This window comes from Catharus ustulatus, chromosome 20 (genome assembly GCF_009819885.2).
Source record: "Catharus ustulatus isolate bCatUst1 chromosome 20, bCatUst1.pri.v2, whole genome shotgun sequence".
NCBI lineage: Eukaryota > Metazoa > Chordata > Aves > Passeriformes > Turdidae > Catharus > Catharus ustulatus.
Genome location: NC_046240.1, coordinates 4,309,430 through 4,323,929, shown reverse-complemented (window position 1 = coordinate 4,323,929; position 14,500 = coordinate 4,309,430). Strand labels below are relative to the sequence as shown.

General features: G+C 47.2%; 1 protein-coding gene across 1 annotated transcript in view; it reads left to right on the top strand.

The window, feature by feature from the left end:
- SEC14L1 (SEC14 like lipid binding 1) overlaps positions 1–11,234 on the top strand; it is a 41,256-nt gene extending 30,022 nt beyond the window's left edge. Inside the window, exons 9-16 of the mRNA XM_033076835.1 lie at positions 1,334–1,422; positions 2,444–2,514; positions 3,985–4,156; positions 4,507–4,641; positions 6,200–6,334; positions 6,766–7,017; positions 7,984–8,162; positions 8,665–11,234. Coding sequence (XP_032932726.1) covers positions 1,334–1,422; positions 2,444–2,514; positions 3,985–4,156; positions 4,507–4,641; positions 6,200–6,334; positions 6,766–7,017; positions 7,984–8,162; positions 8,665–8,770 — 1,139 coding nt within the window. The 3' untranslated portion in view covers positions 8,771–11,234. The remainder of the gene's footprint in view (positions 1–1,333; positions 1,423–2,443; positions 2,515–3,984; positions 4,157–4,506; positions 4,642–6,199; positions 6,335–6,765; positions 7,018–7,983; positions 8,163–8,664) is intronic.
- The last annotated feature ends 3,266 nt before the right edge of the window (positions 11,235–14,500 follow it).

The following is a 14,500-nucleotide window of genomic DNA, read 5'->3' as shown; positions in this document are numbered from 1 at the left end:
ACTCTCCTTCATGTGTCATTTGGATGGACCAGGGTTACTGAGCTGTTGGTTTGGGTTTGGAGGCATTTGGGAAAGAGGGAGGAAGGGAGAGCTGCTGTGAAGCTTAATAGCAGTTTTTGTTTAGTGTTTCAAAAGCTAAACAGTACATTCCAAGATAACCTTGTGCTGATGTTAAAATAACATTTTGTTTTAGTCCACCTGATAAAACATAAAACACTGTGAACTTCCATGGGGGCAGTGTCTTTGCCAAATAAATAACTTGCCTTGCCTCTGCAGTTTTGGTTGTTTGTTGGTTTTATTAATAGTGTGTTTTTTGCAGTTTCTCTCCTTGTGTCCCAAAGTACTTTATGATAATTTGATAACCTCTCTTGCAGCTGTTGGAGGGGAGTGAGGCTGCACAGACAACAAGACTTGAGGGGGATTTTTATGTAGAAAGCTTCCTTTTTATATTGTATGCTAACATATTCACTTTTATAAGGTGGTGATTGTTTAGCCTGTGTATTAGAATGGATGAAACAAAGCTTAACAAGTGCATCACAGCTTTAGGAGGTGTCTGGGAGCTGTTTTGTACAACTAAGAGCCAGAAATGTAAACTTTGATTCTCAATTTCAGCCAACACAGTAACTCATCTTAATGCCTGAGTGTCCTGCCAGTGTCAGGCTGCCCCAGTGTGCAGGCTGACTGTGGAAGAGCAGGGCTCTAATGCAGAGGGTCCAGCTGAAGCTGATCTCTGGAGCAGAGTCTGTTCTCACCAGGTTTAGCCTGCATAAGCAGGGCTGTATGCCAGTTCTGCACAGTGACAGAGCTGGAGTGTGGCTCCATCCAGCACACTCTGCAGAGGGCAGGCTCTGGGTTAACACTTGGTTTCATTAATTCCCACTTATCAGGATGGCTGTTTTTCCAGAAAGGTTGCTGTAAACTCTCCAGAGCACTGTTGCATCACGTGTGATAAAAGCTTTACAGCCTTCCTTGCAGCTCTGCAGTTAAAGGAAGAGTTCAGCTCATTGGTGTACCTGAGCTGTCCTGGAAGCTAAAAATAGTCTGTGTCATTAATTGTGTATACCTTGTCTGGAGTGTACTGATGTGCTCAAAGTCCTTTGAACTTTCCATGAAGGTCAGGGAGCTATTTCTGAATCAGGATATCTCCCTTTTGCAGCTCATTTACAGATAATCAGTTGACGTGGCTGCACTGAATTATGTTTATGTTGTGTTGATGTTGCTGTCTGCTCCTGGTTCTTCCTCTTGCAGGGGAGGTTTAACTGTTATTGTTTGTTGAATGGGAATTGTGTAGCACAGCTCTCTCACGTGTCTCTGGCTGTGTTTGTGTCTGCAGATGGGCGCCCTCTCTACGTGCTGAGGCTGGGCCAGATGGACACCAAGGGGCTGGTGCGAGCGCTGGGGGAGGAGGCCTTGCTGCGCTATGTGAGTGTCCTGACAGCCCCTGGGCATGTGTGCTGACAGCCCCTGGGCATGTGTCCTGACAGCCCCTGGGCACGTGTCCTGACAGCCCCTGGGCATGTGGAGATCCCCTCTGCCACTGCATCCCCCCCAGGCATTCTCATGGGCTCACTGCCCATCACTTTTTGGTTGGAATCAGTCCTGGTAGCTGTTCCTGGTGTGTTCTGCAGGCTGATGGAAAGGTGGAGTTCTGGCAGCTCCTGTGCTTATTGATTGGCATCTGCACAGATTCTTCTGCACTTGTGCAGGGCTTCAGACTTCAGTCTCTACCACTGCATCCCCCCCAGGCATTCTCATGGGCTCACTGCTCATCACTTTTTTGGTTGGAATCAGTCCTGGTGTGTTCTGCAGGCTGATGGAAAGGTGGAGTTCTGGCAGCTCCTGTGCTTATTGATTGGCATCTGCACAGATTCTTCTGCATTTGTGCAGGGCTTCAGACTCCAGTCTCTGCTCTTGTACAGAAGAGAAAATGCCACACTCAGGATTTTGTCAAGCCTGTACTCTAAGGATAAGAATAATTTATATTTAAAGGAAGAGTGCTTGCCTGTAGTTGTGCCTTCTCTAAAGGCATCACTCAGACTGTTACTGTGGATCTGCTCAGCTTCCAAGCAGAAAGCTGGCAGAATTCCAGGTTTGCACTAACTTTTTGTGACTCCTAGTAATGATAGGAGTAGCCATAGTGACTATTAAGAGCAGGAACTGGATTTTACTTTTCTCTCCTAATGGCATTTCCAAGCAGACACTAGCTTTTGTTTGCTTGCCCTAGTTCTGTTTCAAGGTTACTTTCTGTGATTTCTAAAAGGGCTTTAATTTCTGAGTAATTAGGGATAATTGTAGTGATTTCTAGTTCATTCTTTGGCAGGGGAAAAGTTTATGCTGGTTTGATCTTGTAGTTTTAATTAGTCTTTGAATATAAACATATTTTCTTTATCCCACCTACTGAGTTTGAGACTGTCTTTTCTAAACCCCACTCTTTCTTGTGCAGGTTCTTTCAATAAATGAAGAAGGGCTGAGGCGATGTGAGGAGAATACAAAAGTGTTTGGCAGGCCAATAAGGTAAAGTCTGCCCTGTGGGAATGAGCTGCTCTCATGGGGTGTGTGGGGGAATGTCAGGCTGTGGAACAAGCAGAGGGTGGGCTGTGTCTCACATGCAGGTGCAATCACACAGTTAATTCAGGAAGCCTGAGGGACACACAGCACCTGCCCCAGCAGCCTTGATCTTGTGCTCATAATGATTCTGTTAAGGCTGTTTCTGTTCCCTTCTGCTGCTGGATATCTGCAGAGCAGTGCAGCCTAACTCCCAAATCTGAGGGGAGAATTTTACAGGCACTGGGCAAACAATCAGGCCATGATAGTATAATGAGTAATATTTCCAGTAGTTTAAGGTGTGGCTTCCATGTAACTTGTTCATCCATAGTCCACTCCAAGGCTCATTACTCTCAGTTCTGGTTTGCATTCTCCATTTATGATGTGTGGCTACTCAGCTGTTGATCCAAGGTGAGGCTCCTGTGAAACCTGGGATCTAGTTTTCCAGGTTCTGGCATGACTTCATGAGAAGTTCAGTCAAAAATGGTTTGCTGGCCCATCTTTAAGTCATTGTAGGGGTCACTTGTGAAAGTGGTAACTGCAAAATGGATTTAAGGACATGGAATGAAGGCAGAATCAGCCCTGATAAGATGCCATGTTTCTTGGACTCTGTGCAGTTTCTTCTCCTTCCTGTAATCTGTAAGGTGCAGGGATGTGGGGTGTGCCTGCTTATCCTTTCCCTGTTACAGACCTTGCTGCCCAAGCTCTCTGGGGCAGGTCAAATCCAAGGGAGGGGTCTTGTGTGTTTAACAATTGAATGGTGCTGCCTGCTGGATCTTCATTTGGAGCCACAATCCTAAAGGGCTGCATATTAAACATTTAAAGTGAAACAAAGAAGGGTTTGGTGTTTCATAGAAGCCTTATGCATAATGTAATGGCTGCTGGCTGGTGCAGCACAGCTGTAAATCTTGAATTCCTGCCCAGGGCAAGACCTGAACTTGGAAAGAAACTGAAACACATGCTGCAGCTCAGTGGTTAGTATTAAGAACATATCTCTTCCTATAGAAAAAGCTTCTTTCCCTGAGATCTGACAACAGAATTAGCTTTGATGTGTATTGGCACCACTGTGCTCTGTGGTAGTAGAAAATCTGTACTGTGAATGTTAAATTGCTTCAGAGCAGCAGTGTGGCCACTTAATTGATCTCCCAGAAAAAGCAATGGTTTAATGTTTGGGCTGGCTGTTGACAGGATTTTTTTTTTTTTGGCTTCATATGAACTGAACTTTTATCTGGAATCTAAAGTATCTGTGGGGGAGTGTGCAGAGTGATCACTGCACACCCCTTAAACTCCAGTGTCTACAGGCAGCACAAAGAAAGGAGGTAAAACAGAAGAAACCAAAACATGCAGAGGGTCCCCACATTTCAGTGTGTTGGGTACTTGCATAAACAAGGAGAATTTTGATGTTATTAAGATTTTTCTTTTTGTCTGTCTGAAATTCAGCTCTTGGACCTGCCTAGTGGATCTGGAAGGCTTGAACATGAGGCATTTATGGAGACCTGGTGTCAAGGCCTTGCTGAGAATCATCGAGGTGGTTGAAGCTAATTACCCTGAGACCTTGGGTCGTCTGCTTATCCTCAGGGCACCTCGGGTATTCCCAGTTCTCTGGACACTGGTATGTGTGTAATCCAAGGTGTTCCTCAGTTTGTAAAAGCACCTCAGAGATCAGGCTGTGTGTGCAGCAAATGCTGCCACTTGGAGGCATTTTATAATATAATATTATATGTATAATATGTGTTATATATAATGTGAGTCCTTTATATAGGATTTCTGGAGTGGATTAAAAAAACCACCTAATTACACAGTTGATTAATTTGGCTTCTTTGTGGTGTGGACTTTGCATAACTAGAATGGTAACACTCAGTGTGATCAAAACTGATTCCTTCAAAATTGACTTGAAAACAATGAAAATTGACTTGAGAAAAATATGAGGGCCTGATCTGTTCTGTTTTTCTTTCTTTGTAGGTTAGTCCATTCATTGATGATAACACTAGAAAGAAATTCCTTATTTATGCTGGAAATGACTACCAGGGTCCTGGGGGACTGCTGGATTACATCGATAAAGAAATTATCCCTGATTTCCTGGGTGGAGAGTGCATGGTAAGAATATAAAATATTCCATGTAGCAACTTATTTGTGGTTTTTTTAATTGTTATTTTTCCTCTCCTCCTAACAAAGAAATCTGTAAGCACAGAGTGATTGCTGTGTAGTTTGGAGGTGGGGGCTGTGGTGTAGGGTTCCAGGCTCAGTGCTTGTTTCTGGATCCACTTTAAAAAGACCAGTACAATGCTGCTGTTCGATGAGTATCAAATACCTTATCAAAACAGCCAAGCACAGCTGAAAGCCATAGTCTGTTCCCTGGAAAGTTCAGGCAAACATGGTAGCAGAGCTCTGAGCACTGTCACTATCAGCTCACCCAGAGTCTGTGTCACCTAAAAAACTGATCCCATAGGAGCCCAAGGAACATGTGGCACATCTGCTAAGGGGGCTCAGCAAACAGCCCAGCCATCCCACACAGAGAGTGCAGTTACCTCTAGCAAACCAGAAATGTGAATTTTCTGCAGGATACTGTCATTTCTCAGTCCCTTGATAGCTGGTTCCTGCCTGGACCTTGGCTGTCAGTTGGGTCTGGCATTTTAACATCTTACTGATAGTGTAAGGTTTGTTTCTCCTGTAATGATTTTGACAATACAGGCTGGGTGTGTTTTCAGCCCCTGTACACTCTCTAGATTAATTTATGTACCATTCTTGAAAATTCATCTGTGTCAGTTCCAATAGAGGCTCAAATGACAATGAAGTGCAGCTCAATGTGTTGGAGTAGAGCATGTGTTTATCTCCAGTGGGCTGGTTTTTGTTGCAGCTGTAGCTTTCAGTGTTATCTAATTTGGAGCTTAAAGCTGGCAAAATCCACTGCTTAAATAAGCAAAAGTGAGTGTTACCAGAAAGCAAATTGCTACAATACTTCCTGCCAGTTACAGGCAGTGACAGTCTTCTGGGTATTTGAACAAAAATGACTTCTGTGAGATCTTTTCAATTCTCTACTGTAATTCAGTTACCAAACACTTCTACTTCCCCAGACACTTCTGTGGAACCTGTTGTCAACTTCATTGCTACAGGCTTCTTAAAACAGAAGTTTGTTTAGGGAAGTTGTGTAATCACTTCCAGTACTGAGCTGTCAGACAGCTGTAACTTCAAAACTTTCCTGGCTGCAGTGTCCTTTTACCTGCTTGGAAACTTTCTGTATCTCCCCACTATCCATCCTGAAATTTTCTACCCCCGTTCTTTCAGGTCTCTGTAGCTCTGCTTTTCAGACTTAGTCACTATTGCCACTTCCCTCAGGATTCTGAAATGCATCCCATCTTTCTTCAGTGTAAGGTGTAAATGATAATTGCAACCTTTGCTCAGTCCCTTTCTGGGGTGCTGGCTGTTGGGTGTGTACAAGATCTGTTCCCCTGGTGTGCAGTTCTGCAAACACCTCACCCAGATCATTGGGAAAAGAATTACATATGTGTCATTGTACAAGTTATAAAATTACTGTCAGACTGTTCCCTTCTCCAGAGTATTGAGGAATGTTTGTTTCTGAAGCTGGAAGGCAGAGAACGTGATGGGATGGTCACAGGAGATAATCAGATAATTTTAAATGTTTTTTTGGTCTTAGTGTGAAGTACCAGAGGGTGGGCTGGTTCCCAAGTCCCTCTACCGGACAGCAGAAGAGTTGGAAAATGAAGACATCAAGCTTTGGACTGAAACAATTTACCAGTCTGCAAGTGTCTTCAAAGGAGCTCCACATGAGGTACAGCTCCAGCTGCCCTTTGCTTTCATTTTCATCTCAGCCCTCTGCTCTGAACTTGGTCTCTTGACCTGGGAATGGTTTATTGCTTGTTTATTTAATTCTGGAGCTGGTGCATGGTGATGCTTTAGCAGCTGAAGTTTGTGATTGTTCCTCCTGTTATTTAGAGAACATCACTGGTTTTCATTCTATTCTAAGCCATATCCTTCTAAGCAAAGCAAGCAGAAGTTTCAGAAGCTGTTTCAGAGCTTATGAAAGTAGTGTGTTAGAATAGATACACCGTCAGGAGGAAATTTGTATCTGCAATGCCTTTATTAAAAAACCTTTTTAACAGTAGAAACCAAATCCAGCAACAAAAAAGCTCTGTTCTTTGTCTCTTTTTTTCTACCTTTACTGAGCAAATTGCTGTTGGCTCATGTGTTTTCCTGCCTCAGGTTCTCATCCAGATCGTGGACGCCTCGTCGGTGATCACGTGGGATTTTGACGTGTGCAAGGGTGACATTGTTTTTAACATCTTCCATTCCAAAAGAGCCCCACAGCCTCCCAAAAAGGACTCTCTGGGAGCTCACAGTATTACATCTCCTGGTGGCAACAACGTCCAGTTGATAGACAAGGTCTGGCAGCTGGGCCGTGACTACAGCATGGTGGAGTCTCCCCTGATCTGCAAAGAAGGGGAGAGTGTGCAGGTGAGGCAGCCACAGCCTCTGTGGGGGCAGATGGAGCCCAGACTGCCTGTTCTGACAGCACTGACAGCTGAGTGGTGACTCACTGCTGGGCTGCCTGCTTGCTTTTGGCCAGCATTTCAGCTGCTGGGTGCTGCAGGGAGCAGGGATGGGATTTATGTGGGATCTGCTGGGAGGGGAAGTGTCACCAGTCCACTAGTGACTGAGTGGATCAGCAAGGAACATGGGGAGCCCACCTAAAATGCACATCCAGAAAGTAACAGAACATGCTTTGTGCTGTAATTCTGACAGTTGTTTACTGTAGCAAATATTCTGTGTTTGAGGAATATCACAGTGCCTGCCCTCAGAATTGAGAGAAGGGAGGAAATCAACTCTGAGCTTCTGTGTGTTTGCCCTCTATTGGGCAGAGTGAGAGCTGCTGATGGCCAGAGCTCCTGAAGGTTTTTTTATGCCATTTACAGCCTGTCCTTTAATTTCAAGTTTGTCATAACATGTTTATGGTCACACACTGCCACTGCTCTTCCTGTTGACTTGAAATGAGTCAAACAGCCTCCAAAAAAGCAGCTCCTTAAGTCACCAAGATGGAAGTGTTAAACTGGAAATATGGGCAGTGACTTCTTGAACTATGAGGCAGAAGCCTTGACTGCTCTTTTCATGGTCTCAAAGGACAGCTTTGAATGAAAATAAATAGAAAAATGAATATTGTTTTAAAACAGAAGTTGTCCTTTCAGCATATTAAATCCTAACCCCTCAACACTGTGGAAAAGCTGGAGGAGCTGCTGGTGTTCCATCCCAGATTTGATAAGGATGTTGTGTGGGGAGAATCTCCTAGCACTGCCTTTTGGCTGAGGAACTGAAATATTGACATTGGGCAAAAATCCTGGGCTTGTAAGCTTGGAAGAGAAATGTCAAGCCTACCAAGTGCTGTTAACCAAGTTAATTTTTGATTTTTGTTGTGTCTGCTTGCAGGGCTCTCACGTGACCAGGTGGCCTGGCTTCTACATTTTACAGTGGAAATTCCACAGCATGCCTGCCTGTGCTACAACCAACCTGCCTCGTGTGGATGATGTGCTGGCATCTCTACAGGTGTCCTCTCACAAATGTAAAGTGATGTACTATACAGAAGTGATAGGATCTGAAGATTTCAGGTATGTCTGGCCAAGGGCAGCCAGTGTCAAACCTTACAGATTATTTGGATGATCAAGTCAATGCAGCTTCACTTAAATACAAGTTAATTGTGAGGGCCTTGGAAAGTTGCACTAAGGGAGCTAATGTATAAAAGGGACAACTAATGTATTAATTGTCTGGTGGTAATTTTACTGGTCACTTGGCTCTGCTTTGAGAGCTTGTAGGGCTTGGCAGGCTGTCCTGTGGAAGGGAGTGCAATTCAAATTCCAGTTGTTGAATTTCATTTTCTGCCAGTGGACAAACTTGACTGAAATTAAATCTCCCTCTCTTTGAACAGCATTGCATTATCCTCATTATTTTATGTTGTGAAGCAGAAAAGCTTTTGAGTATTTGCTCCAAAGCTGTTACTTGCTTTTTATTCAGTGTGCAAATACAGTATAGATACACAGCAGAAATCAAAATCTTTGTGTGTTCTGAAGCTTAAACTGTTTTCTTCTTCTTTTTTTTTTTTTCCCTCTGCAGGGGATCTATGACCAGCCTTGAATCAAGCCACAGTGGATTTTCCCAGCTCAGTGCTGCCACCACCTCCTCTAGCCAGTCCCATTCCAGCTCCATGATTTCCAGGTAGTGCCACAACAGCTGAAAAGCAAATGGATGTGATGGCTGGACCCTCGCCCATGGCAGCTGACTGCAATACAGCATATTCAACTGGCAATTGTGCAAAAAACCCCACCCCAAAAAGCCTTTTATAGATAGTAAAGTAGCTGTTTGAATTTTACACTTAGTGGTTTTGGTCTTTGTTAGATCCAACAGCTTGTCTCTTAACTTTAACCCTTTTTCCTAACTCAGCCATAAATATTTTTGCAAGTGTGCTTGCACAAATCCTAACTCTGAACACAAGGGCTCTTACTGAAAAGGAAAAACAACTAGTGCATCAGTTAAGAATGAATTTTTTTTAAACTGTGTAGATGTTAAAAAGCAAAAAAGAAAAACCCTACCAAAAATGCTCCATAGTGCATTAGAGATCAACTGCAAGTCTCCTGTCAGGACATTCCTTGCCATCCTGAGAAATCCCCTGTGATCTTCCAGTGCTGCAAACTGTTCTCCTGTTGCCACTAATGATGTCCAAGACAAAGGACAGCAGTTGCTGGATACTTGACTTTGTGAGTCCATTTTTTCAAAGCATGCCCACAGAGCTGTGGCCAGGCTGTAACACTGAATTTACCTTTTGTATGAGCACATTTCTGGGGAATTTGAGCTCTGGGTCTTGCTGGGTTAAAGCAATTTGTTCTTTCCTTGGATTTGTGCATGGAGCACTGTGGAGAGAGAGGCAGAGAGCAGGCTCTCCCTCACTGTGTCACACTGGGCTCATCCCGAGCTGCTCTCAGCTTTTGTCCCCAGCTCTGTGCTGGAGCTTCACTCTGTTTCCTTAGTGCATTCCAAGCAAATGGATTTTACTGAGATTCTCTTCTTGTCAAGAATTTATGCACAGCTTCAGCTTGCTACTTAAAGCAGTCTGAAGGAGTTGTGGCTTCCACCCTTCCTGAGCACTTCTCCCTCCCTGGGGCCTCCTGTCCTTCCCTGTGCCTGGCAGAAATAGAGCACCTCAGTTCTGGTCAGCCTTCATGTGGGCTGGCAGCACAGGGATCTTCCCTGAGTGATACAGGAGAAGATACTCTAAGGATTTTCTCCACAATTTCACTACTGCCACTGCCAGAGGTGATCTGCCATTTGGGATCCTGTCCCTGTTTGCCAGGCCCAAGCTGGACCCTTGCTGAACTCTGTTCAGGTGTCCTTCCTTCTCCAGCCCTCTCTCTGTGCACAGCAAAAGCTCCAAAGAACTGTCAGACAAACAGGCCTGGCAGTGGAGCAGAGAACATTTTGGTTTGAAATGCAGCAGAATTTGCACAGTTATACCCTTCTCAATCTTCCCTTACCCTTGCTAGAGCTAAAATGTCCATGCAGGCCCAAGAGCTTCTGTGCTGGCTGCAGTCCCTAGGAATGAGATAGGATCTGATAAGTGGTAGAGGAGCTTGCTGTTACACTTGGAAAGCAGAACTCACTAAAGATTCTGGATTCCCTGCCTGAGGAAAGCTGGTTCTGAACTCAGTGTGAAGCTTTTTTATGCCTGCAGAGCTCAGGAGAGGCAGGTGACAGACCCCTGACAGCAGCTCTGCTGCAGCCCCAGCCTGGCTGTGGCATGGGGCAGAGCTGACAGATATTTTAGTAACAGAGGTGCTCAGAGACCAGCCTCCTTAAACTGAACCAAACTGATGTGTTGTGGAGCTCTTTCAGGACTCAGAAACTGCAGATGGAGGTTAGGCTGTTACCCAGGCTGCCAGAGTGACACAGGTCACTGCTTTGGTGTCACAGCTCCCAGCACAGGCTGTGGCTCCAGGGCTGCTCCCGGGAGTTCTGCCAGGTTCTGACACCAGGAACAGCATTCCCAGCACAGGGAGTGCAGCTGGAGCACAGTGAGGTTCACCTGCTGCCACTTGTGGCATTTCTTCCCATTCACCAGGCTGTAAGGGCTGAAGATGGTCCCTTTCTCTCTCTCTCTCTCTCTCTCTCAGATGGAGATTTTGCTGACAACTGTAAAGAATCTGCTCCATTCAACACTCCACATCTGTCCAGGTGTCTGGCTTTGTAGAACTTTTTGGGTTGCAGTCCCTTTTCAGATCTGAGGATCTATATTTTTGTTTTTCACTTGAGCTGGCTCAAAAGTGGCACTTTGGGTTTTTCCTGCTGTTGATCTTAAACACATCTTTTAGAGCTCAAAGCACATGACAGCACAAACAGCCAGGGAGATAAAATTCCAGAAAAACAATAGTTAATCTTCCTGTAAGCAAAGTGCTGTGGCAATATGACTTGATCACTGCAGTCTAATTAATTAATTTCCCATACCTTGGTCTTTCTTTGTGTGATACTGCTCTTCCTTCTCTCAGCCAGTGATTCTTCTGTTGGCACCTTTCCAGTTATCAGTGTCCTTCACTTCCCTGTCCCTCCTCATGAACTGCATATCAAATTCTGTAAATGTTTTGTATACATAATACCTCATTCTTGGTAATAAAATACAGATAGTCTTTAAAAGATTTTTTTATTGTTATCAATAAATGTGAACTGTTTGGAAAAAAAAAATGGGGTCAGTCTCTTTATTTCATTCATCTGCTGCAAAGCTTCCAGGTTATTTTATGTGCTGGATTCAGCTCTGCCAGTGCTGGGGGAGGGAGGAGCTCCTGACACCTCAGGCAGGAGGCCCAGACAGCCAGGAAATTATGGTTTTTAATTAGTAGAAGTAGACTGAGCTTCAGCTATTTTAAAAACAGGAGCCAATAAACATCAAACTGTGGGTTTTCTAACTCCTGGAGCTGGAGCAGAGGATACAACGTGTTTATGGTTGGTCTTTCAAATTTGATCCAAGCTGTGAAGTTTCTCTAAATGAGAATCTTCAGCCATGGTTGTGGAGGTTTGTCAGCAAGACCAGATGGCTGCCTGACCTACTTCAGGCTTTAACATGTGGTCAATATTTCTATGCCAGCACATAATAATGGACCAGCTCTCTGCTGCTCAGGACCTTGCTGAGTGCTGCAGTCCTTGAGAAGGTGCTGTGAACAAAGGTGACTTTGTTGGGCTGTGCCTGGAGATGTGGGGGAGCCTTTGTGGCCAGTGCCCCTCTGAAATGGCAATTAAATGAACCTGAGCCTCAGCCCTGCTTGAGCTGGGCAGGTGGCTGAAGGTTGGATGCCAGGGCTGCATCAAGCAGCTCCTCTGGGACAGGTGTCAGTCTGAAGTGTGTGGTTAGGGCTTGTTTGGGTTGGCTTGTTTGTTTTAATACAGATTTTTGTGAGACGAAGCAAAAGTCCTGGAAAAAATTTCACCCAGCAGCATCCCCTGCCTCCCCACAAAGCTGAGGGCTCCCTGTTCTTCAGTGTCTCCATCTGCAACCTTGGCTTGCCAGCGAGCCTGTGAATCCCTGTGAATGCCCAGGGAAGGATCCTGAGCTGCTGTTCCCCAGTGTCTCCCCTGGAGCTGGAGCTGCTCTGGCTCACTGCAGTCCCTGCAGGAGCAGCCAGGTTTGCTCTCTACTGCTCATTTGTGCCTGATGCAGGCAGGCAAGTTAAAATGGTGATGGAAAGAAGATTTCTGTGAGCTGGGAGGCCCAGGCAGTGCAGGATGACAGTGCAGGGTCCCAGGGAGCTCTCCCCCCATCCTGCATCCCCAGTGCCTCCCATCCCCGGGGGAAGGGTGAGGCCAGCACAGATCCCAGGAGCTGCTCCCAGGGCGGGGACAAATCCTTGGGAGAAGCGTTCGGTTTTGGATGGCTTTCCAAAGTCATCAGCAACTCCTAGAACCAAAATAATTGCCATCTCCTGGGTTTTCCTGGAAGGGTAGGAAGGCACTTACTGCATTTTGCTACCTCGTGCTGGTGTAAGAGTTCAGATGCTGAGAAATAAAAGGTTGGGATTTTGCAGCTTGTTTTATTCCCTTCCCTGGGACCACTGCTGAACTCCTCCCACTTGGTGCCATCAGCCTGAGTCCCCTGTGGTCCCCCGGCAGCCACAGGTCAGGGGGAGCAGGGAAGGGATCCTGGGTTTGGGCTCTTTCCCCTGTGCACAGGAGGGGAACCAGGGGCTGAGACAGAGCTGGACCTCCCCCAACCCTGCTCCTGGCCTAACAAAGCCACGAGTAAATAAATAAATCTCAAGCTTTTCCTGGTGCTGATGGAGCCTTCCCTTGTGACATGGGGTGGCCTTAGCAGGGCAGTTCTCCCCGGGCAGCCTGAGGGGAGCCCTGGGTCCAACATCCCTCAGGTGGGGCTGGGGGTGACCCCAGCACTGCCCCACACCCGGGACTGTGCTTGGAACTGTTCGCAGAGGAAAGGGAAATGAAGGAGAGGAAGGAGGAGAAAGAGGAGAAGGAAAAAGAAGGAAAAAAAGAAAAGGAAAAGGAGTTAATGTTCCAACCCTGCAACAAGAAAGGCACAGGGCAGCCCCAGCCCCCAGCTGTGCCCCCAGCCCCTGCTCTGCACACTCCCATTTCCAATGGCATAAACCAAACTGGGTGTTGAAGAGCCAGTGCAGGGGGACCCTGTGTGACCCCCCCAGTCCGGGCTGTGCCGGGGAAGATCCACAGCCAGCCCAGGAGCGGGGTCTGGATCCTCTGTGTGGGGTCAGTGGCTCACCCAGCCACCCCCCAGAGCCCGGTGTCCCCTGGGACCCCTCAGACCCCCGGGGGGCTCCCAGCCCTGGGGAGAGCAGGGTGAGGCCAGGGCGGTGCTGAGCCGGGGGGTCCCAGCTCTGCAGGCAGCCCCTGTGCCCCCAAATCCACATCCATGAATGCCATGGAGCACCCGGGGGGACATGGGGCACAAACCCGGGCTGGGGGAGACCCCCGAGGGGGACTCCGGGGCCGTGCTGGTGCCCCAGGGACAGGGCAGGGACACGGGTGGCCGCGACACAAACCCCACTAGATGGTGCCAGCAGCGCGCACATGGCCCCGGGCACCCGCGCGTGCCGGGGGAGGGACCCTGTCCGTGTCACAAGGGATGGACACTGTCCCCTCTGTCCCTGCTACCACCAGGGACACTGTCCCTGCTACAGGGGAGGGACACTGTCCGTGTCACAAGGGATGGACACTGTCCCCTCTGTCCCTCTGCCACCAGGGACACTGTCCCTGCTACAAGCGGGGGGACACTGTCCCCACTGTCCCTGCTACAAGGGATGGACACTGTCCCCACTGTCCCCCTGCCACGGACACTGTCCCTGCTACAAGGGATAGACACTGTCCCCACTGTCCCTGCTACAGGGGAGGGACACTGTCCCTGCTGCAAGAGATGAACACTGTCCCCACTGTCCCTGCTACACTGAGTGCCAGTTCCCAGTGTGGAGCTGGGCTGGAGCACTGGTCAGTACTGGGAGCCACATCCAGGGCAGGGGACCCCCGTGTGACATCCCAGTAAGGACAGCTCACTGTTCAAGGAGCAGCCTCCACTCCAGACACACACGGGGTGGCTGGGCTGGGACACCCCCAGCCCCTGTCCCTGTGCCCTGCACATCCCAGAGGATGCTCCACTGCCCTCCAGGCACCACCCTGGCTGTGGGTTTGCCCTCCCACTGCTGAGACTCTTCTGAACAGACAGCATCTCCCAAGAGTCCTGAGAAACTCAATCACCACTGGAGAAAACCCTTGAGGATCTGCTGGGAGAAATGCTGAAGTGAAAAAATACTCTCCTTATTTCTTGGCTCCAGTATGGATTGGCCCATGAGCTGCAGTGGGCTGTATCCAAACATTGAATTTTAATTATGAGAAGGATTTCACCAGGGACAGGGAGATGAGAAGAGGAACAGCCCAGTGAGAA